The sequence below is a fragment of the Oncorhynchus clarkii genome, chromosome 2, assembly GCF_045791955.1.
Source record: "Oncorhynchus clarkii lewisi isolate Uvic-CL-2024 chromosome 2, UVic_Ocla_1.0, whole genome shotgun sequence".
Taxonomy (NCBI): domain Eukaryota; kingdom Metazoa; phylum Chordata; class Actinopteri; order Salmoniformes; family Salmonidae; genus Oncorhynchus; species Oncorhynchus clarkii.
Window position 1 is genome coordinate 83,899,783 of NC_092148.1, and position 24,574 is coordinate 83,924,356.

Sequence of the window (24,574 nt, forward strand, 5' to 3'; positions counted from 1 at the left end):
ATCCAAGAAGGCTCAAGGTCATTGGCCACAGATAAAATTGTCAAATCACGTTATATCTACCATAGCTTTGATTGGACTGATCTTGTCAACATCATATTTTCAAACCTTAGCTAGCAAGCTAGACAAGCAGTTATCATCATGAATCATGTTGACAAATCTACTGGCAAATCCTTTTCAATCCTTGTCATATGAAAATAAATTCTAGATTAAATGTATCGGTGCTCATCGGAAATAACAAATTCAACAGTGATTGGTTTTTGAAGGAAACAGTGGCTAACTGCAAGCGTTGCAAAGCAATCACTATTTTGCGTCCCATGCCTGCTATTCAGTGGAGCGGGAGTGTGTTCCAAGTTTGGGTTAAAGGATTTAAAACATCTATCTGAAAGGATATTTTTTCCATTCTTAAAAGGATAAACATTCACACGCAACACCATGAGCCAGAAAAGGTTGAATATGGTGGCCATGCTGTCAATCCAGCATGACTTCTGCCACGTTCAAGACAACTGGAAAATTGGAACTGGAAAATCTCAGACTTCAGTGAGTCCAAGTCAACTGGGAAAAAATTAGCTCTGACTGGGAAAATACGTTTTGGATGGTCATCCAGAATTCCAAGTCGGGAACTCAAGCCTCATTCTAGACCTCTGACCTGAAGATCACTGATGTCATGATTCAACCTAGTTTTTTTCCAAGGTCCCAGTTGTCTTGAAATCACCATAAATCCAGAGGATGCCAGACTTTGATGACAAAGTTTGATGACAAAATTTGCCCACAAAAAGAACCGCCGCTCCACCTTCCTATTTGAGTAAGCACAGCACAACAACGAGTCCAGAAATGTCTTGTATGCTGCAACATATACACTGCTCAAAAAAATAATTCATCTGTGCTCTTCACAGATGAAAGCAGGTTCACACTGAGCACGTGACAGAGTCTGGAGACGCCGTGGAGAACGTTCTGCTGCCTGCAACATCCTCCAGCATGACCGGTTTGGCGGTGGGTCAGTCATGGTGTGGGGTGGCATTTCTTTGGGGGGCCGCACAGCCCTCCATGTGCTCTCCAGAGGTAGCCTGACTGTCATTAGGTACAGAGATGAGATCCTCAGACCCCTTGTGAGACCATATGCTGGTGCGGTTGGCCCTGGGTTCCTCCTAATGCAAGACAATGCTAGACCTCATGTGACTGGAGTGTGTCAGCAGTTCCTGCAAGAGGAAGGCATTGATGCTATGGACTGGCCCGCCCGTTCCCCAGACCTGAATCCAATTGAGCACATCTGGGACATCATGTCTCGCTCCATCCACCAACGCCACATTGCACCACAGACTGTCCAGGAGTTGACGGATGCTTTAGTCCAGGTCTGGGAGGAGATCCCTCAGGAGACGATCCGCCACCTCATCAGGAGCATGCCCAGGCGTTGTAGGGAGGTCATACAGGCACGTGGAGGCCACACACATTACTGAGTCTCATTTTGACTTGTTTTAAGGACATTACAAAGATGGATCAGCCTGTAGTGTGGTTTTCCACTTTAATTTTGAGTGTCACTCCAAATCCAGACCTCCATGGGTTGATAAATTTGATTTCCATTGATAATTTTTGTGTGATTTTGTTGTCAGCACATTCAACTATTTAAAGAAAAAAGTATTTAATAAGAATATTTCATTCATTCAGATCTAGGATGTGTTATTTTAGTGTTCCCTTTATTTTTTTGAGCAGTGTATTATGTAATATGTCAGGGAGATATGTATACTGTAGCTAAGAAATTAATGCTAAGTGTATATTGTGTAGAAAGCTGTTAGTAGGCCATGTGCCTAACCCTAATAATTTGGTCCCTTTCCCCGCAGAACTTTGCCTACTGTTCTGACTTGATGTAGCCTATAGCCTGTTTTAGAGAAATGTCATCATCAAATATGGTCTGCTTATTTTCCCCCTTAATTTATCCCATGGTTCTGACTTGGTATACAAGGAGAATACTGTATAAATAGTGTCGCTGTACATTTTGGGGTGGAATCCACGAGCTGAATCCACGAGCTGACAAGGTAAAAATCTGTTGCTCTGCCCCTGAACAAGGCAGTTAACCCACTGTTCCCCCGGTAGGCTGTCATTGTAAATAAGAATTTGTTCTTAACTCACTTGCCTAGTTAAAATAAAATAAAATAAATACACCTAGTCACTACAAAGATACAGGCGTCCTTCCTATCTCAGTTGTCTGAGATACTGACTTGCCTAGTTAAATATAGCTTAAATTATTAGTATAATTTTTACATTTCAAAAGTGCTGAACAAATAGTTATATTGACTGGTGGCATTGTCATGCTGGAGGGTCATGTCAGGATGAGCCTGCAGGAAGGGTACCACATGAGGGAGGAGGAAGTCTTCCCTGTAACACATAGCGTTGCTATTGCCTGCAATGACAACAATCTCAGTCCAATGATGCTGTGACACACCACCCCAGACCATGACGGACCCTCCACCTCCAAATCGATCCCGCTCCAGAGTACAGGCTTCGGTATAATGCTCATTCCTTTGACGATAAATGCGAATCCGACCATCACCCCTGGTGAGACAAAACCGCAACTTGTCAGTGAAGAGGACTTTGCCAGTCCTGTCTGGTCCAGCGACGGTGGTTTTGTACCCATAGGCGACGTTGTTGCCTACAAGCCCTCAGTCCAGCCTCTCTCAGCCTTTTGCGGACAGTCTGAGCACTGATGGAGAGCAGTTGTTGTTGCCATCCTGTACCTGTCCCGCAGGGGTGATGTTTGGATGTACCGATCCTATGCAGGTGTTGTTACACGTGGTCTGCCACTGCGAGGACGATCAGCTGTCCTTCTTGTCTCCCTGTAGCGCTGTCTTAGGTGTCTCACAGTATGGACATTGCCATTTATTGCCCTGGCCACATTTGCAGTCCTCATGCCTCCTTGCAGCACGCCTAAGGCACGTTCACACAGATGAGCAGGGACCCTGGGCATCTTTCTTTTGGTGTTTTTCAGAGTCAGTAGAAAGGCCACTTTAGTGTCCTAAGTTTTCATAACTGTGACCTTAAATGCCTACCGTCTGTAAGCTGTTATTATCTTAACCACCGTTCCACAGGTGCTTGTTCATTAATTGTTTATGGTTCATTGAACAAGCATGGGAAACAGTGTTTAAATCCTTTACAGTGAAGTTATTTGGATTTTACGAATTATCTTTGAAAGACAGGGTCCTGAAAAAAGAACGTTTCTTTTTTTTGTTGAGTTTAGATCGATGAGGACAAAAAACTGTTTAATCAATTTTAGAATAAGGCTGTAACCTAACAATATGTGGAAAAAGTCAAGGGGTCTGAATAATTTCCGAAGCCTTCAGAAAGTATTCATACAGTAGCCCTTGACTTATTCCACATTTTGTTGTGTTACAGCCTGAATTCAAAATGGATTGAAAAAATATATAATTCTCACTCATCTACACACAATACCCCATAATGACAAAGTGAAAACACATTTTTAGAAATGTTTGAACATTTCTAGATAATTTAATGAATAAATAGCTAATTGACATAATTCTTAAGACCCCTGAGTGAATACTTTATAGAAGCACCTTCGGTGTTGATTTCTGCTGTTAGTCTTTTGGAGCATTATTTCTTATCCTTCAAGCTCTATCAAGTTGATTGTTGACCATTTCTAGACAGCCATTTTCAAGTTTTGCCAATACCTAATTAAGTCAAAACTGTAATTAGGCCACTCAGGAACATTCAAATCAAATAAAAGCAAATAAAATCCAACTTTATTTGTCACAATGCGCCGACTACAACAAGTGTAAACCTTACCGTGAAATGCTTACTTACAAGCCCTTAACCAACAGTGCAGTTCAAGAAGAGTTAAGAAAATATTTACCAAATAAACTAAATAAAAAAATTATAAAAAGTAACACAATAACATAACATCAATGAGAACATATACAGGGGGTACCGGTACCGATTCAGTATGCGGGGTACAGGTTAGAGGTCATTTGTACATGTAGGTAGGGGTGAAGTGACTATGCATAGATAATAAACAGCGAGTAGCAGCAGTGTACAAAAACTGTAATAGTCCAGTGGCCATTTGAGTAGTTGTTCAGCAGTCTTGTGGCTTTGGGGTTCTAGCTGTTATAAGGAGCCTTTTGGTCCTAGACTTGGCGCTCCGGTATCAATGTTGTCTTGGTAAGTGATTCCAGTGTTCATTTGGTCTTGTGTTTTAGGTTATTGTTCTTCTGAAATATGAATTAGTCTCCCAGTGTCTGTTAGAAAGCAGACTGAAATCAAGTTTTTCTCTTGGATTTTGCCTAGTATTCCTTTTTCTTTTTATCCCCAAAAAAATCCTTATTCCTTGCCGATGACAGGCATACAAATAACATAATGCAGCCAGCACTATGCTTGAAAATATGAAGAGTGGTACTCAGTGATTTGTTGTTGGATTTGCCCCGAACAAAACACTTCATATTCAGGACAAAAAGTTAATTTCTTTGTCCAATATTTTGTTCAGTATTGCCAAAGTGCCTTGTTGCAAACAATATGCATGTTTTGGAATATTTTTATTCTGTATATGCTTCCTTCTTTTCACTCTGTCATTTAGGTTAGTATTGTAGAGTAACTACAATGTTGTTGATCCATCCTCAGTTTTCTCATATTACAACCATTAAACTCTGTAACTGTTTTTAAATCAACATTGGTCAAATCCCAAAGCAGTTTACTTCCTCTTCGACAACTGAGGTAGGAAGGACGCCTGTATCTTTGTAGTGACTAGGTGTATTTATTTTTATTTAACTAGGCAAATCAGTTAAGAACAAAGTCTTATTTTCATTGACGGCCTAGGAACAGTGGGTTAACTGCCTTGTTCAGGGGAAGAACGACATATTTTTAACTTTTCGGCTCAGGGATTTGATCTTGCAACATTTTGGTTACTAGTCCAACGCTCTAACCACTAGGCTACCTGCCACCCCGTATTGATACACCATCCAAGGCCTGATTAATAACTTCACCATGCTCAAAGGGATATTCAGCATCTACTTATTTTTTACATTTTTTAAACACATCTACCAATCGGTTCCCTTCTTTGCGAGGCATTGAAAAACCTCCCTGGTCTTTGTTGTTGAATCTGTGCTTGAAATTCACTACTTGATTGAGGGACCTTACAGATAATTGTATGTGTGGGGTACAGAGATGGGGTAGTTATTCAAAAATCATGTTAACCACTATTATTGAACACGGAATGAGTTCATGCAACTCATGTGATTTGTTTTAAGCACATTTTTACTCCTGAACTTATTTAGGCTTATCATGAAAAAGGGATTGAATACTTATTGACTAAAGAAATTTCAGCTTTTAATTTTGTATTAATAAAAAAAGAGATATACTAACAAAATTCCACTTTGACATTATGGGTTATTGTTTGTAGATCGACGACACAAAATCTCAATATAATAGAAATTCAGGCTGTAACAACACAACAAAATGTGGAAAAAGGAAAGGGGTGGGAATACTTGCTGAAGGCACTGTATATACATCAGGACATGTACATGGTGAACTCGTACACATTGTAAATACGTAATTAGAATGCACTATTTTAGAACGTGACCTACCACTTGCATGTCAATATCAGACTGGGATTTATTGAAGTTTGCCCCTTATCTGTAAGCATGACCAATGGCGAAAGAGTTCCACAGGGAGGCTGGCCAATGTTGACTCCAATGCTTCCCACACTTGTGTCAAGTTGGCTCAATGTCCAGTGGGTGGTGGGCCATACTTAATACAACCAGGAAACTGTTGCACTGGAAAAACCCAGCAGCTTTTCAGTTCTTCACACACTCGAACCAGTGCACCTGGCACCTATTACCATACCCGTTCAAAGGCACTTAAATATGTTGTCTTGTCCATTCACTCTCTGAATGGTGCACATACTGTACACCATCCATTTTGCAATTGTCTCAAGGCTTAAAAATCTTTATTTAACCCGTCTCCTTCGCTTCATCTGCATTGGATTAACAGGTGACAGGTGGATTAACAGGTGGATTAACAGGTGACATCAATAAGGGATCATAGCTTTCACCTGGATTCACCTAGCCAGTCTATGTTATGGAAAAGGCAGGTGTTTCTGATGTTTTGTACCCTAAGTTTATTGCTGCAGTGGCAAGTGGAAACATAACCAACCCTCTTACATAGGAAATACATTAGCTTCCAGAGAATAAAGCTAATCCAGTCTCACGCTAATCTCTTTGCCTTGTCATTCACAGATCCAGGGGGCCATCTTGGTGTCTTCCATGCTCCAGCTAGTACTGGGCTTGTCAGGTCTAGTTGGTCTGGTGCTGAAGTTTATCGGGCCCCTGGCCATCGCTCCCACCATCAACCTCATTGGCCTCTCACTCTTCATAGAAGCCGGGAAGAAATCTGGGGCCCACTGGGGAATAGCTGCCCTGTGAGTAAAAGGCATTTTGCAATATTCCTGTGAAAACTGACTTTCACTGTTGTTGTATATTCAATGGAGGTTTGCAGAGGTTTTGAACAGGTTGCTTGAGGCTTCACTTGGCGCCACAGCACTCAATGTTCAGATAATTTGACACTTGTTCTGTGACCAATGCAACCTTGAGGCGAGCAAACCATTAATAATAAGAGGGGCCTGTCAATGACCAAGCCTTCTTGTAGGTCTATATACGCTCTGTTTTTGTAGCCTTTTGAATGCTAAACCAAATATGTGACCGACTGGCTCGATTCTGTCTTATGTAGCAACATTTTAAATAGTGTTTTTTACATTGGATAAAAGTAGAGACTCAGAGCTAGAAAATTGTATATCATACACTACAGTTGAGGAACAATGGGAAAGTAATTCTGCTTGAAAGGTTGATAAACTTTGAGAAAATTGCCTGTGAATATTTGAGTACACCTACTGGAGAGCTCTTTGTCTACACCCATTCAGCATTGTTGTCACGATAGTCATAATGATTGGACCAAGGTGCAGCGTGCGTAGAGTTCCACATATTTTAATTAATAGAAACTCACTAACAAAACAAACAAGCACAAACGAACTGTGCTGCTACTCGTGTGCACACAGGCAACTATCTGTAGACAAGATCCCACAAAGCACAATGAGGAAATGGCTGCCTAAATATGATCCCCCATCAGAGTCAACGATAAACAACTGTCTCTAATTGGGAACCAAACCAGGCCAACATAAACCATTAATCACCTAGATGACCCACCCTAGTCACTATCATGCCCAAACCAACAGAGAATAAACAGCTGTCTATGGTCAGGGCATGACAATTGTTCACACCCTCTTAAGCCTTAACCCCACCCATCTCTTTCACATATAAGGCCATGTGCTAAACAGAGTGAGTACGGTAGTGCACTAAACTGTCAAATTTCAGGTAAGACCCAGATGCAGACAGTGTTGAAGTAACAACAGTTTATTACTAGTACAGGGGCAGGCAAAATGACAGGTCAAGGGCAGGCAGAGGTTGGTAATCCAGATAGGGTGCAAAAGATCCAGAACGGCAGACAGTCTCAAGGTCAGAGCAGGCATGGGTTAATAATCTAGTGTGGTGTGGCAAAGTATAGAACCAGCAACACGTGCCAGTATTGTGGAAAATCTCAATAATTATACAAATTCCTAAAGCATCTAATCCCTCTGTGCTGAATGACTGCCGCCCTGTCGCCTTGACATTCTTAGTAATGAAATGCCTTGAGAAAATTGTGAAAAGTCATATTCTCAGTGTCACTCAGAAGCTTCTCGACCCAGTTCAGTTTGCATATCAGCCTACCAGAGGAGTTGATGATGCCATTCTTACCCTCCATTACATGGTCTATAGACATCTAGAGGGTGCCAAATCCCATGTCAGGGTTCTGTTTGTTGACTTTTCTTCTGCCTTCAATACAAACCAGCCTTACATTCCTGGCACAGTGACTCATTTGGAAATTATCCTTAGATGGGGGGCTGGTTTTGTGGCTGTTGGACTTCCTGAGCCATGCTCACAGCGAGTCAAAATAGGTCCCCACGTGTCGGATATACGCAATAACAACACAGGCTCTCCTCAGGGATGTGTTTTGTCCCCACTCCTGTACATCTTGTACACTAATAGTTGTACTAGTTCCCATATTGACAGAAACCTCGTTAAGTTCGCTGATGACACTGCCTTGATCAGCCTGTTGCATGATGACGAGGAACATCATGGCCCGGTCCTAGATGACTTTGAAGAGTGGTGTGAGGACTTGGTCCTCAATACCAACAAGACCAAAGAGATGTGCATAGACTTCAGGAAGCGTACAACACCTACCTCTGCAACATCTATCAGAGGTCAGAATATTGACATTTTTGAGGAATACAAATATCTGGATGTCCTTTTGGACAATAAGCTTCAGTGGAGTAAATGTACAGACCTGATCTACAAGCTGGGATCTTTTAATGTAGACTGTACTATATTGACTATATTGTTTTACAAATCTTTTATTGAGAGTATTTTAACTTTTGTATTGTTTGTTGGTTTGGCAATGCCACTGTCAGCCAGATAAATATGTTGAGAAGGATTATTACCACAGCAAGCAAGATAATTGGAGTCAAACAGTCAGGCCTGGATGAGATCTATAAGGTCAGGGCCCTCCGTAAGGCTCACATAATCATTTTAGACCCAAGCCACCCTCTGTACCTGGACTTTAAACTATTCCTCTCTGGGCGCAGGTATAGGGCACCCCTCAGCAGGAAAAACAGAACTAGACAATAATTTGTGCCAGGTGTGATATCCCTCCTAAATAGCTCGGGCTAATGTTCCTATCGACTCCGTAAGGCCACCAGGCTAGTCTTTTTTAATTATTATTTTTTATTTAATTATTATTATATACAATTTTTTTATTGCTATGTAACTGTTATGAAAGTTGTATTGTCAATTTTGTTTTGTATTTAACTTTAAATGTGTACATGGCACTACAACAACACTTCCCTATGGGGACAATAAAGTCAGTAAGTAAGCAGGCAGGCAGGCAGAATGATCAAAACCGAGAAAAACAGGAACTAGAACAGACAGGAGCAAGGGGAAAACCGCTGGTAGGTTTCACGAAAAAAAAATGAACTGGCAACAGACAAACAGAGAACACAGGTATAAATACACTGGGGGATAATGGAGACCAACTCTATGTAAACTGGACACCACATATCTTGAGGCTGCATTTATTGTGCTGGGGAGGCTAATCTGAAAACAAGGCTCCCTAAATTTTATCAGCATACAAGCCCTCCCCCACCCTCCTTTCGGAAAATCTAACCATGACTCCATTTTGCTGCTTCCAGCCTATAGACAGAACCTAAAACAGGAAACGCCCGTGCTCAGGTCTGTTCAACGCTGGTCCGACCAATCGGATTCCATGCTTCAAGATTGCTTCGATCACTTGGACTGGGATATGTTCCGCATATCGTTGTAAAATAACATTGATGAATATGCTGATTCGTGGAGCGAGTTTATTAGCAAGTGCATTGGTGATGTTGTACCTACAGCGACTATTAAAACCTTCCCCAAACAGAAATCATAGATTGATGGCAGCATTCGCGCAAAACTGAAAGCGCGAACCACTGCTTTTAATCAGGGCAAGGCGACCGGAAACATGACCAAAGACAAACAGAGGAGCTATTCCCCACGCAAGGCAATCAAACAAGCTAAGTGTCAGTATAAAGACAAAGTAGAGTCGCAATTCAACGGCTAAGACACGAAGGGTATGTGGCAGGGTCTACAGTCAATCACGGACTACAAAAAGAAAACCAGTCCCGTCGCGAACCCCAATGTCTTGCTCCCAGACAAACTAAATAACTTCTTTGCTCGCTTTGAGGACAATACAGTGCCACTGACACGGCCCGCTACCAAAACCTGCGGATGCTCCTTCACTTCAGCGAACGTGAGTAAAACATTTCAACGTGTTTAACCCTCGCAAGGCTGCCGGCCTAGACGGCATCCCTAGCCGCATCCTCAGAGTATGCGCAGACCAGCTGGCTGGTGTGTTAACGGACATATTCAATCAATCCCTATCCCAGTCTGCTGTTTCCACATGCTTCAAGAGAGCCACCATGGTTCCTGTTCCCAAGAAAGCTAAGGTAACTGAGATAAATGACTAGCACTCACTTCCATCATCATGAAGTGCTTTGAGAAACTAGTCAAGGACCATATCACCTCCACCCTACCTGACACCCTAGACCCACTCCAATTTGCTTACCACCCCAATAGGTCCCCAGACAACACAATCGCAATCACACTGCACACTGCCCTAACTCATCTGGACAAGAGGAGTACCTATGTAAGCATGGTGTTCATCGACTACAGCTCAGCATTTAACACCATAGTACTCTCCAAACTTGTCATTAAGCTCGAGACCCTGGGTCTCAACCCCGCCCTGTGCAACTGGGTCCTGGACGTCCTGACTGGCCGCCCCCTGGTGGTGAGGGTAGGAAACAACACCTCCACCCCACTGATCCTCAACACTGGGGCCCCACAAGGGTGCATTCTCAGCCCTCTCCTGTACTCCCTGTTCACCGATGACTGCGTGGCCATGCACGCCTCCAACTCAATCATCATGTTTGCAGATGACAATACAGTGGTAGGCTTGATTATCAACGACGACGAAACAGCCTACAGGGAGGAGGTGAGGGCCCTCGGAGTGTGGTGTCAGGAAAATAACTTCACACTCAATGTCAACAAATCAATGGAGACGATTATGGACTTCAGGAAACAGCAGAGGGAGCAGCCCCCTATCCACATCGATGGGACAATAGTGGAAAAGTTTGAAAGTTAAGTTCATCGGCGTGCACATCACGGACAAACTGAAATGGTCCACACATACAGACAGTGTGGTGAAGAAGGCGCAGCAGCTCCTCTTCAACCTCAGGAGGCTGATTAAATTTGGCTTGTCACCAAAAACACTCACAAACTTTTACAGATGCACAATCGGGAGCATCCTGTCGGGCTGTATCACCGCCTGGTAAGGCAACTGCTCCGCCCACAACCGTAAGGCTCTCCAGAGGGTAGTGAGGTCTGCACAACGCACCACTGGGGGCAAACTACCTGTCCTCCTGGACACCTACACCACCCGATGTTACAGGAAGGCCAAAAAGTGCATCAAGGACAACAACCACCCGAGCCACTGCCTGTTCACCCCACTATCATCCAGAAGGCGAGGTCAGGTCAGTACAGGTGCATCAAAGCTGTGACCGAGAGACTAAAAAACAGCTTCTATCTCAAGGCCATCAGACTGTTAAACAGCCATCACTAACATTGAGTGGCTGCTGCCAACATACTGACTCAAATCTCTAGCCACTTTAATAATTAAAAATTGGATGTAATAAATGTATCACTAGCCACTTTATATAATGTTTACGTACCGTACATTACTCATCTCATATGTATATACTGTACTCTATACCATCTACTGCATCTTGCCTATGCCGTTCGGCCATCGCTCATCCATATATTTTTATGTACATATTCTTATTAATTCCTTTACACTTGTGTGTATAAGGTAGTTGTTGTGAAATTGTTAGATTACTTGTTAGATATTACTGCATGGTCGGAACTAGAAGCACAAGCATTTCGCTACACTCGCGAAATGCTAACCATGTGCATGTGACAAATCAAATTTGATTTGATTTGAAGCCTGGTAAAACAGATCAGCGTGTGACACTAAACAACCAAAGCTTTCAAGAATGGTTTATACTTTGTCTATCGACATGTCTGTATACAGTTGTCTCAGTGACATCATTAATGTTTTTAGGGCTTCCGAGTGGGCACGACATCTCAGTGCTAGAGGTGTCAGTACAGACCCTGGTTTGATCCCGGACTGTATTACAACTGGCTGTGATTGGGAGTCCCATAAGGTGGCGCACAACTGACTCAGCACCTTCCGGGTTAGGGGAGGGTTTGGCCAGTGTAGGCCGTCATTGTTAAATAAGAATGCATTCTTAACTGACTTGCCTAGTTAAATAAAAGTTAAATAAAATTATATTGACATCAAACTTGTCGTTATGAAAGATTATACACAAAAACAACAAGCTACATTACATCAGCAGCCTGGTTGTCCAAAATTGCATGACTGGTGTATTTTAACACCAATAAACCCATCCGTTTAAAAATGTATTTAGTATTATGTAAATCTAGCAAACCAGGCAACTGAAAGCAACATTCTAAACAATGTTTTGGCTTATTTCTAGCCTGTTATCTAACCAACGTTAAGTTAGCTGGATAGCCAGTTCAAATAATGGCTATATCATATAGCTGACAATGTCTTAACTTTAGCTCATTTGTATTCATTATTACAGGAAAATAAACTCACTACAAGATCATTAATTACAAGTTAATGGCGAGCTAATTACAGAAAATAGCTTATGGTTGTGAGTGTGACAAAATTAAAGCAGGGCTTTCTACTGTAGAATTTTAGAACTTGGATACTGTCTCGTTGGCCTAACGTTATATCCTAATTTGACATTGATGCAGGTCATGGTAATGTGAAGAACAACGTCTCTGGTATTTGTATTTATTATGGATCTCCATTTGCTGCTGCCAAGGCAGCTACTCTTCCCGGTGTAAAGCAAAATTAAGGCAGTTATACAATTTTAAAAACTGTAAAACACAGAGGGGAGACAGAGAGCTGGTTTCAAGCGCAGGGCGCAGTAGGTGTTTATTGCAAAGGCCCACAGGAGAAGGCAGGTAGCTGGGTCCAGGGGCAGGCAGAAGGTCATACACAGGAGGAGGCAGGTAGCTGGGTCCAGGGGCAGGCAGAAGGTCATACACAGGAGGAGGCAGGTAGCTGGGTCCAGGGGCAGGCAGAAGGTCATACACAGGAGAAGGCAGGTAGCTGGGTCCAGGGGCAGGCAGAAGGTCATACACAGGGGGTCCAAAAAGGCAACAGTACAGGCAGGGAAAAGGCTAGTAACGTAGTCCGGGAGATCAGGCAATAGGAAGATAACAGGAAATCCAATAGGCTATAGTATAGGCAAAAAGGCATCATTAGTGAGGCAGGCAAAATCTATCATACACAGGTGTAAATCACAGGAAACCCAGCGCTCTGAAAGACGTGTGTCACAAAACAAACAGTGATGGGGTGCAAAGAACTGAACTAAATAAGGTGTGATAATGACAAACAGGTGTGTGAACAGGTGATTAGAATTCAGGTGATTGGGATCTGGAGAGTGAGCTGCATTCAGGGGATCTAAGTGTTTGAGAGTGTGAGCTGGAAAGTGGGCTGGAAAGTGGCCTGCGTTCAGGGGATCTACGTGTTTGTGGGTGTGAGTTGGAAGCAGACGTTACAAAAACATTAAAATAAATTCACAGGTTTCACAACACACGGTGGGCCCTCAGGCCCCTGCCCCACCACTACCACATATCTACAATCAAAATCCATGTGTACATGTGTGTATAGTGCGTATGTTATCGTGTGTGTATGCATGTGTCTATGGCTATGTTTGTGTTGCTTCACAGTCCCCGCTGTTCCATAACGTGTATTTTTATCTGTTTTTTAAATCAAATTTTACTGCTTGCATCAGTTACCTGATGTGGAATAGAGTTCCATGTAGTCATAGCTCTATGTAGTACTGTGCGCCTCCCATAGTCTGTTCTGGACTTGGGGACTGTGAAGAGACCTCTTGTGGCATGTCTTGTAGGCTATGCATGGGTGTCCGAGTTGTGCACCACTAGTTCAAACAGACAGCTCGGTGCACTCAACATGTCAATACCTCTCATAAATACAAGTAGGGATGAAGTCAATCTCTCCCCCACTTGGAGCCAGGATAGATTGACATGCATATAATTAATTTTAGCGCTCTGTGTACATCCAAAGGCCAGCCATGCTGCCCTGTTCTGAGCCAATTGCAATTTTCCTAACTCCCTTTTTGTGGCACTGGACCACATGACTGAACAGTAGTCCAAGTGCGACCAAACTAGGGCCTGTATGACCTGCCTTGTTGATAGTGCTGTTAAGAAGGAAGAGCATCGCTTTATTATGGACAGACTTCTACCCATCTTAGCTACTGTTGTATCAATATGTTTTGACCATGACCGTTTACAATCCAGGGTTACTCCAATCAGTTTAGTCACCTCAACTTGCTTAATTTCCACATGATTTATTACAAGATTTAGTTGAGGTTTAGTGAATGATTTGTCCAAAATACAATGCTTTTAGTTTCAGAAACATTTAGGACTAACTTATTCCTTTTCACCCATTCTGAAACTAACTGCAGCTCTTTGTTAATTATGTGTTGCAGTCATTTCAGTTGCTGTCGTAGCTGAAATGTATAATGTTCAGTCATACGCATTCATAGACACACTGGCTTTACTCAAAGATTGAAAAAAGTAAGGGGCCTAGACAGCTTTACTGGGGAATTCCTGATTCTAACTGGATTATGTTGGAGAGGCTTCCATTAAAGAACACCATCTGTGTTTTTTTAGATGGGTAACTATCTATCCACAATATACACAATATCAGCAAACTATGATCAATTCATGTCAAAAGCCATACTGAAGTATAAAAAAACAGCCCCACAATCTTTTTGTCTTCAATTTCTCTAGCCAATCATCAGTCATTTGTGTAAGTGCTGTGCATGTTGAATGTCCTTCCGTTTAAGCATGCTGAAACAGAAGGACATTTGTTTACTGTAAAATAGCATTGTACCTGCTCAAACACAATTTTTTCCAAAAGTTTACTAAAGGTTGGTAAAAGGCTGATTGGTCGGCTATTTGAGCCAGTAAATGGGGCTTTACTATTCTTAGGTAGCGGAATTACTTTTACTTCCCTCCAGGCCCGAGGGCACACACTTTCTAGTAGGCTTACATTGAAAATATTGTCCGCTATTTTCCTCAGTAATTTCCCATCCAAGTTGTCAGAACCCGGTAGCTTGTCATTGTTGATAGACAACAATAATTTTTTCACTTAACGGAATTCAAAATTACAATGGTTGTCTTTCATAATTTGGTCAGATATACTTGGATGTGTAGTGTCAGTACTCCTTGCTGGCATGTCATGCCTAAATTTGCTAATCTTGACAATGAAAAAATCATTAAAGTAGTCGGTTTTGTGACGAATGAGCCATTTGATACAATGAATAATGGAGCCGAGTTTGCCTTTTTCCCCAAAATGTCATTTAAGGTGCTCCAACGTGTTTTACTATCATTCTTTATGTAATTTATCTTTGTTTCTTCGTTTTTTTGTAGTTTCTTCTTCTTTTTATTTAGTTTAGTCACATGATTTCTCAATTTGCAATCCGTTTGCCAATCCATTGTGCAGCCAGACTTACTTGCCATTCCTTTTGTCTAATCCCTCTCAGCCATACAATTTTTAAATTCCTCATCAATCCATGGAGATTTAACAGTTTTTACAGTAATTTTCTTAACGGGTGTGTAACTGGAATAAGCATTTCATAAATGTGTCAAGTGCAGCGTCTGTTTGCTCCTCATTACACACAACAGACCAACAAATATTCTTGACAAATAACATAGGAATCATTACAAAACTTACTGTATGATCTCTTGTACACTATATTAGACCCAGCCGTTGGAATTGTATTTTTCCTAGATATGGCTACTATATTGTGATCATTACATCTGATGGATCTGGAAACTGCTTTCAAGCGAATTTCTGCAGCATTAGTAAAGATGTGATCAATACATGTTGATGATTTCATTCCTGTTTGTAACTACCCTGGTAGGTTGACTGATGACCTGAACCAGGTTACATGCACTGGTTACAGTTTGAAGCTTTCTCTTGAGTGGGCAGCTTGATGAAAACCAGTCAATATTTACATTACCCAGCAAATATACCTCTCTGTTGATATCACATACATTATCAAGCATTTCACACATTTTATCCAGATACTGACTGGTAGCACTTGGTGGCCTATAGCAGCTTCCCACAAGAATGGGTTTTAGGCGAGGTAGATAAACTTGTACCCATATCACTTCAGCAGTATTTAACATGAAATCCTCTCTAAGCTTTACAGGAATGTGGTTCTGAATATAAATGGCCACACCTCCACCTTTGGCATTTCTGTAGATCTTATAAACATGTATTGCTACCACTGTATCAAAGGTATTATCTAAGTGAGTTTCAGAGATAGTCAGAATATAAATTCCATCTGTTACTATGAAATAATTGATTTCATGAACCTTGTTTCTTAAGCTGTGTTAATGTGGGCTATTTTGCACACTTTTCTTCTGGGATGCTTGCTTATTTTCATTGCTTTACTAGGAAGCTTAGCAGATGTAGATATGTTCATGTTATTTATGTTTGTGCAGGGTGAGCTGCACACAGTGGACTTCCTACTAGGGCACACCACCTCAGTGTTAACAGTATACATCTGGTTCATAGGCACATGATTATTGCATAAAATAGCTGTAGGATCAGCAGAGGCATTCAGGGCAGTTAAAGGGACATAAATTAGGGTACTTACATTGTGTCTACCAATGTCCATGGTATAATGTACATTTGCTGAAGATTCATGACAACTCAGTGTCACAATGATAGGGATTAACTGAGCTGGGCTCAGGTCATTGATCATTCATTGTCTCTATAATGCTGTGAAAGGATCCAGGAACCCAAATGATTTGGGTTACACCCATGGAACCCAAAAGACATCAAAAGTTACACCCATGGAGCTGCAATAATCACGCAGCCAGTTGGGAAGAGAAAAAATCTCGCTAAAGCGTTCAATGCCACAATTCAGAGAGAGCACGGGCCAGATATGATGGGTATTTTATTAGTGTCTATAGTAGCAGAGAGTCAAATCCAGTTTCAACTGTTCAGAGCTGCCCTTCATAATGTCATTAAAACCCACGTGGACTACGATAGAATTGATTTCCAAGTTCTGACGTGGTACATTCAGGAGCAGCTTTGTAATGTCATTCACTCAAGCTCCGGGATAGGACATTGTTTTTGCACCAGGAACGGTCACACAATTGCCGCAATGGAACTCTGAGTGATCCGGTTTGCCCCGAAACAAAGCATAATAGATACAGCTCCTACAGCGATGGAACCTTTCATTTATTTCTCCAGACAAACACACACTATATCAAATGAAATCAATGTTTATTTGTAACATGCACAGGACACAGAAGGCGTAAACTGTACAATGAAATGGTTCCTTGCATAGTGGGGTATTTTGTTTAGACATATAGTTAGCTAGACAATGAGCCATAATCCCAAATCATAACGTTACTACCATGCATGAATCTACAGGTAGCTAAAGCTAACCAACTAGGTTCAATGTTAGCTAGCTAGCTAACATTAGGCTTTAACTAGCAATGCAAATGTCTCTGAGATACGAATAATATTACTACACAGATCATACACGTAACGTTAGCTAGTGAGCCAGCCAGCCAGTTAACTTTAGCTAGCTAGCTAACAGTACACCTTAACCTGCAAAGAAAATAACTTTCTGGCAAAAGTAATAACGTATAATATCTGAAAATGTAGCTAACTAGACTCTCTTACCTGTATACATGGATGAACGCTTCTCCCTCTCTGTTACGGATGCCACGGTTGCCCTTATTTCATAAATATAATCCGGAGACAGGTGTTTTTTTTGTAGTTCTTCGTGATATCTTTAAAAAAAGCTGTGTTAGAAAGGATTACCTACACATACTGAGCAGCTCATGTTATAGACATGGCAGACCAATCTGAACTCATCTCCCGGCATGTCCAGCCCATCCTTTATCTCAGCTAATCATGTATGGCTAGGGTGAAGGTTCCTGACTTTTTCCTTGGCTAAACCAACTAGGCTCATAATTTAACAATTTTATTCGTATTATGGTATCCCAGGAGGTCTGGAGGCGAAAGAAATCCACACCTGTTTAGGCGAGGTGCTGGTTAGTGGAGTAGAACACTCAAAAAAGAAAAGGTGTGCCGCACACTTTAGGAGCTCAGATGCAATAATTGAATAACCTAATAACCAACATTTCTACAGACAAGCTGTCTTCATCAGGGTATATTATAATGGCAAACACTGCAGGTCACTAAGCTGATGGCACAAATTAGGGGCAATTAGGGGAGAATGCCAACCAGCAGTGCAGCCCACATATAGGGAGCACCATGGCACACCGTAGGAGATAAAAAGAGAGGCCGAGAGTGAGCCAAGAGGCGGGAACAAAGCTCCCGGGGCACGGAACCAAATACGAGGAGGTGGCCCAGAAAGTTATTTTGTTGTTACGTTTATTTTATGTTGAAATTTATGTTTTAAGTTGAGATTCTAGTCATAAAGGCGTGCCTTCTGACTAAAATCTCCCTGTCTCTGTGTCCATCCCAGTGCGCTCAAATCCAACACCCTGTGGTTTACCACAGTATTTACAGATGGCATACAAGTTTGTTTTTAAGGCATGTTCCAGAAGGCATTTCTGCCAAAAAACGCATTTTGATAATCAAATGTTTACTTCCAAATGCCTCTCCTGTGAAGTAGTTTCCTAAAATGAGTCACATATGATCAGCGTGGTCTAACAAACAAGCCAGTAGAACATGTGACAGTCTCTTCTAAGAGGTAACTCACAGTAAGCAAGGAGAAAACAAAAGATTTTTCCAGGAGACACAGCTTCAATTGACCCAATGTTCAGGCTTTATCTGTGTCACAATAGTTGGTTCTGATTCAAGTAACACAACTTCAGTCCCGACTTCAGTAGTCATGCTATTCAACTCTCATCCCCAAATGACAATTTAAGCAAATGTTTCCGATTTATTGATCTGTGTTGTCCTAAATGCCCGTCTGTACAGGCTCTTTGCCCAGCGAACGGACGACATCTGCTCCCTACCAGTTAATCTGACAAAGCTCCAACCGCCTCAGATCTTAAAAAGTGCCCTGCAGACAGAACTGTCACCAGCCAACTCACTGCACCCCTCGCTCAGCCTCTCCTTCAACTCTTACCCCCCCACCCAACCCCACCCCAACCCCTGTGAAATGTTTAATCTTTATTTACAAAGGGGCGGGCGGGTGGGCGTCTCTGGATAATGTCATAACTAAATGCATTACGGTGAGAGAATCTTGTGGGATCCTGTCTCCATGTCTGGCTACTAATCAGCCACATCCCACTTAGCCTAGTGCCCCTTTCCTCCCTCTCTCCTACCATCTTGAGTCCTCCTGCATGCTCAGGGGCTTAGCCGAGTCACGGGGAGGCCACTGTTGTCGTTGCTGTGCCAGACAGTGTCGGTTTATGAATGGAAGCTGCAAAAGTGACCACTGAGCTTCTAGACCAATGTCTACATTTGATACCGTTCCATTAATTCCATTCCAGCCATCCTCATTTCCTTCACCTGCCTCCACTGCTGGCAGACAGGCATCCACACCCTTCCTTGGAACCACTGTCAAGTGCCCTTTAGTGCTGGGGAAATTATTATGTAACCACTCTTTCTGGTAGTAAGGGGAATCCGTCTAAATTCTGGAAAACTGTCAATCTCTGAAGCAAAGCTGCCACTACTCTCAAACCCCTGGATGCTGTTTATCATGGCGTCCTTTGTTTTATCACAGGAAACATTTTAATTACTCATCACTGCATTCTTTACCAAAGGTTGGCTGGACCACTTTCAAGTCACAAGCTATTTTTGTTTACAAAGCTCTGCTCCACAAACTTCCGACTTACCTAACATCAAATTACAAGTTATCAAACCCATTCACAGGTGTGTCTAGAGTGTTAGGTAAATCAGCTTTTAATTTCCTTGTACCCTATGTTTGGAATAATCTCCAAAATGCAGTACGTTTCGACTGGATGCTTCAGTGTCCCTAAGGCAAATCTGACAACTGACAACTGACTGATTTTTATAATCAAGAATGTGTTTGTTTTAATTGACTGTGTTTTGTACGTTAATATGTGTATTATGTATATTTATGCTTATCTATACTTGCCTATTGATGGACTTGTTTTGTAATGCGCAGGCCAGTGCTCGTTTTTAAAAAGAGACTTTAGTCTCAACATGACTTCCATGTTGAAATAAAGGTAAATAATGAAAATAGGGGTCACATATCTAGCCTGTGTTCTGGGAAGGTTTGCTATGGAGGCAAAAACTGTGGTTGCATGGTTGGATGTATCGATAGTGAATTAGATAGGCTTTATTCCTGGAGACAGTGCTGGGAGTTGAAGTTGAAGAGAGGATCTGCATCGTGGGGAACACCCTTGACCGGCTTCATACAGCTGTCACAATATTAGACGGCACCGATAGCACCCAAGGCCAGGCAGTGTAGTGTTAGGAAATATGCCCCAAATGGCACCCTATTCCCTATATAGTGCCCTACTTTTGCCCGTGCACCGCATAGGGAATAGGGTGCCATTTGGGATGCAAACTTAGTGAACAGGTTATCACTCATTTGAGCGCTGTTATCAATCTACAAATAGTTACCATCAGTATCCCACAATTACATAAGATAACATGCATTTGATTGTCATAATATGTTCTGGGGTTTATCTTTAATACACTATGAATTTCAGTTAGTTTTATCACCCAGGATTAGCCGTAATCTCCCTTTTGTTGTGAGCTTTAAGCAACGTCTTAACGTCTTAAATAAAGGGTGGGATCACACTCGCACAACCGCATGTAATGACATGTTATTCTTCGAGCTAATTCACTCCAAGTTGATGTGTATGAAAACATGTCAAGTCTATATATGGGGGCGACAGGTAACCTAGCAGTTAAGAGTGTTGGGCCAGTAACCGAAAGGTCGCTGGTTTGAATCCCCGAGCTGATTAGGTGAAAAATCTGTTGATGTGCCCTTGAGCAAGACACTTTACCCCGATTGCTACTGCAATCTCTCTGGATAAGAGTGTCTGCTAAATTACTCAAATGTGTAAGTTATTGTGGCCCTGGGTTAGAAACCACTGGCTTAAGGTGGTCCAATGTGCGTGAGAATCCTTGTGTTTGTCTTTCCTTCCCACAGGACAGTGTGCCTCATCCTTCTGTTTTCTCAGTACCTGAGCAAAGTTGAAGTTCCTTTGATTGCTTACAAGGATAAGAAGTGGGAAGTGTTCCAGTATCCTCTCTTTAAGCTGTTTTCAGTAAGTTACTATACCTGTTTTCTGTGCTGAAAGATACTCGCTTCATATATACAGTACATCACCGTTTTATAAATCACACTTTAATTCTGCACACGTTACAACGTTTCAGACACAGACTGCGTGTACTTTTTGGCCCTTCGTAGCCCTTCACAGCCCTTCGTAGCCCTTCACAGCCCTTCGTAGCCCTTCGTAGACCTTCGTAGCCCTTCGTAGACCTTCGTAGCCCTTCACAGCCCTTCGTAGACCTTCGTAGCCCTTCACAGCCCTTCGTAGCCCTTCGTAGACCTTCGTAGCCCTTCGTAGCCCTTCGTAGACCTTCGTAGCCCTTGCATAAACACCTGCAGTATACAACTTCTGTTTAAAGAAAATGCGTTTCTTACAAGAAAATGTATGAACATTGTTACCATTCATACATCTGTTACCATAAAAACTCTATTGTTCTAAATTAAATGTATACTTAAACCAGAAATATCTTACCGTACGGACTCGGAGAGGCGAAGGTTGAGAGCCGTGCGTCCTCAGAAACACAACCTAAAAAAGCCGCACCAATGTGTCAGGGGAAACACCGAAACACAACCCAACAAAGCCGCACCAATGTGTCAGAGGAAACACCGTACACCTGGCGACCGTGTCAATGTGCACTGCGCCGGGCCCACCACAGGGCCAAACCCTCCCTTACCCGGATGATGCTGGGCCAATTGTGCGCCCCCCATGGGTCTCCCGGTCGCGGCCGGCTGTGACAGAGCCTGGACTAGAACCCAGAATCTCTAGTGGCACAGCTAGTACTGCGATGCAGTGCCTTAGACCACTGCAGGTTTCAGTTTTACTAGGACGTGGCGGATGGGTGTAAGCATCTGCCTCTGGTGCTAAAAGTTGCATGTTCAAATCCATAAAAAGTAGTTTTTTCGAGTTTTGGTTTAAGCCTATCCTTAACCCTTACCTTAACCATTCTGATTTAAAACCTAACCTTAAGATATATGTGTTAATGACTAAATCTAACCCTAACCTTAAAAATGTGGAGTTAATGCCTAAACTTAACCTTAAACATTTTGAAATTTGACGTGTTTAAAGAACGTCTAAATTTGACATTTGAGAAACATGGATGAACGTCTGATTCTGATGTGAGAGCTTGTTGTTTAGTCCAGGACTACATTTAATCTGGGTCCAGGAAACTGGCCCACTGTGCGCTACAGGAACAGAACACTTTTGGAGCCAAGCATAATATGTATGTCACTCTCAGTGCCTTCTCTTTTAACACCAATTTAGTAGCAATACATTCCTTTGGGAGTGATGATTAATGGACAGTCTATGCCAAAGGCAAGTTAAAAAAGGATGGGATAGAAAAAAAGCTAAACCATAGATGAAAAGGAGTTCACAGCAGGGTTTAGTCATTCTTATTTGCACACCGATCTACTCCTCGATGCACCTCTATAGAACTCAAATTTTGCCAGTTGGGAAGTGTCACTCAGGTGTCAACATCACAACAAAAAGCTTGTAAGAGAGCCTAACAAGCCTAGAGTTTAGTATCAGAATGAGGATGTTCCACCCTGCAGCTAGGGAACTTCTGGAGTTCACTTGTGATAATGTGGAAGAGGTACTGTATGTCAAGACAAGCACACACCTTACATTTACATTCTAGCAGCACTTTAGAGTTGTCACCTCTCTGCATGGATACCTACCATTCACATTTCAACTTGACGTCTGATGGAAATGACACAATGAATACAAACAAAAATATGCCACAAAGTAGCAGCATAAATACTATGTCTTTAAACGATGTTTAAACGACATCTAAACTAAATGATATGTCTAAACAATGTATCTAAATTGTATTTTTAAATGATGTCTCATTGAGATGTCTAAACTAAACAATATGTTGAAACAAAGTTTAAACTTTATTTATTTATTTTATTTGACCTTTATTCATGCAGAGTTTTTCTCAGAGATAATATCTATTTTCCAAGAGAGACCTGGTCCAATAGCAGCAGGGGGAACAACGTTCCAGACAAAACAGCTTACATACACTAACACAACATTAAACAAAACTATACACATACAGTACAACAATTACATATTACATTAAAAACACTTACATCTTGACTAAAAAACAGCTGGCCTAAAAACAATTACACTCTTCTATGATATATACATCGATCAAGTGTTTAAACTCCACCAACGACACTAGATCATCACATTTTAAAATGTTCAGGAGGGAATTCCAGGACCACGGTGCTAAGTAACCAAAACTATTTTTACCATGACCTGTTCTAATTTTTGGAACAGTTAGAAGCAAATCAGAATGGGACCGTAATTGGTATTTATTTACTGACCTGACTAAAAAATAACAGAGATACAATGGCATTTTACCCAATATGGCCTTATAAATCAGTGTATACCAGTGTTTAAGCCTACGCAAGTTCAATGACGACCAGCCAACAGCGCTGTAGAGATCACAATGAAGTGTTAGATGTTTCTGATTTGTAATGAACCTGAGGGCTGCATGATACACTGAATCAAGTGCTCTCAGGGTAGTGGCTGAAGCCTGCATATACAGTGGGGCAAAAAAGTATTTAGTCAGACACTAATTGTGCAAGTTCTCCCACTTAAAAAGATGAGAGAGGCCTGTAATTTATCATAGGTACACTTCAACTATGACAGACAAAATGAGAAAAAAAGTTCCAGAAAATCACATTGTAGGATTTTTTATGAATTTATTTGCAAATTATGGTGGAAAATAAGTATTTGGTCACCTACAAACAAGCAAGATTTCTGGCTCTCACAGACCTGTAACTTCTTCTTTAAGAGGCTCCTCTGTCCTCCACTCGTTACATGTATTAATGGCACCTGTTTGAACTTGTTATCAGTATAAAAGACACCTGTCCACAACCTCAAACAGTCACACGCCAAACTCCACTATGGCCAAGGCCAAAGAGCTGTCAAAGGACACCAGAAACAAAATTGTAGACCTGCACCAGGCTGGGAAGACTGAATCTGCAATAGCTTGGTTTGAAGAAATCAACTGTGGGAGCAATTATTAGGAAATGGAAGACATACAAGACCACTGATAATTTCCCTCGATCGGGGGCTCCACGCAAGATCTCACCCCATGGGGTAAAAATGATCACAAGAACGGTGAGCAAAAATCCCAGAACCACACGGGGGGACCTAGTGAATGACCTGCAGAGAGCTGGGACCAAAGTAACAAAGCCTACCATCAGTAACACACTACGCCGCCAGGGACTCAAATCCTGCAGTGCCAGACGTGTCCCCCTGCTTAAGCCAGTACATGTCCAGGCCCGTCTGAAGTTTGCTAGAGAGCATTTGGATGATCCAGAAGAAGATTGGGATAATGTCATATGGTCAGATGAAACCAAAATATAACTTTTTGGAAAAAACTCAACTTGTCGTGTTTGGAGGACAAAGAATGCTGAGTTGCATCCAAAGAACACCATACCTACTGTGAAGCATGGGGGTGGAAACATCATGCTTTGGGGCTGTTTTTCTGCAAAGGGACCAGGACGACTGATCCGTGTAAAGGAAAGAATGAATGGGGCCATGTATCGTGAGATTTTGAGTGAAAACCTCCTTCC

At 41.9% G+C, this 24,574-nt stretch overlaps 1 protein-coding gene across 1 annotated transcript in view; it reads left to right on the forward strand.

The window, feature by feature from the left end:
* LOC139382888 (solute carrier family 23 member 1) overlaps positions 1–24,574 on the forward strand; it is a 73,365-nt gene that overhangs the window by 28,979 nt on the left and 19,812 nt on the right. Inside the window, exons 5-6 of the mRNA XM_071127143.1 lie at positions 6,234–6,415; positions 20,867–20,984. Coding sequence (XP_070983244.1) covers positions 6,234–6,415; positions 20,867–20,984 — 300 coding nt within the window. The remainder of the gene's footprint in view (positions 1–6,233; positions 6,416–20,866; positions 20,985–24,574) is intronic.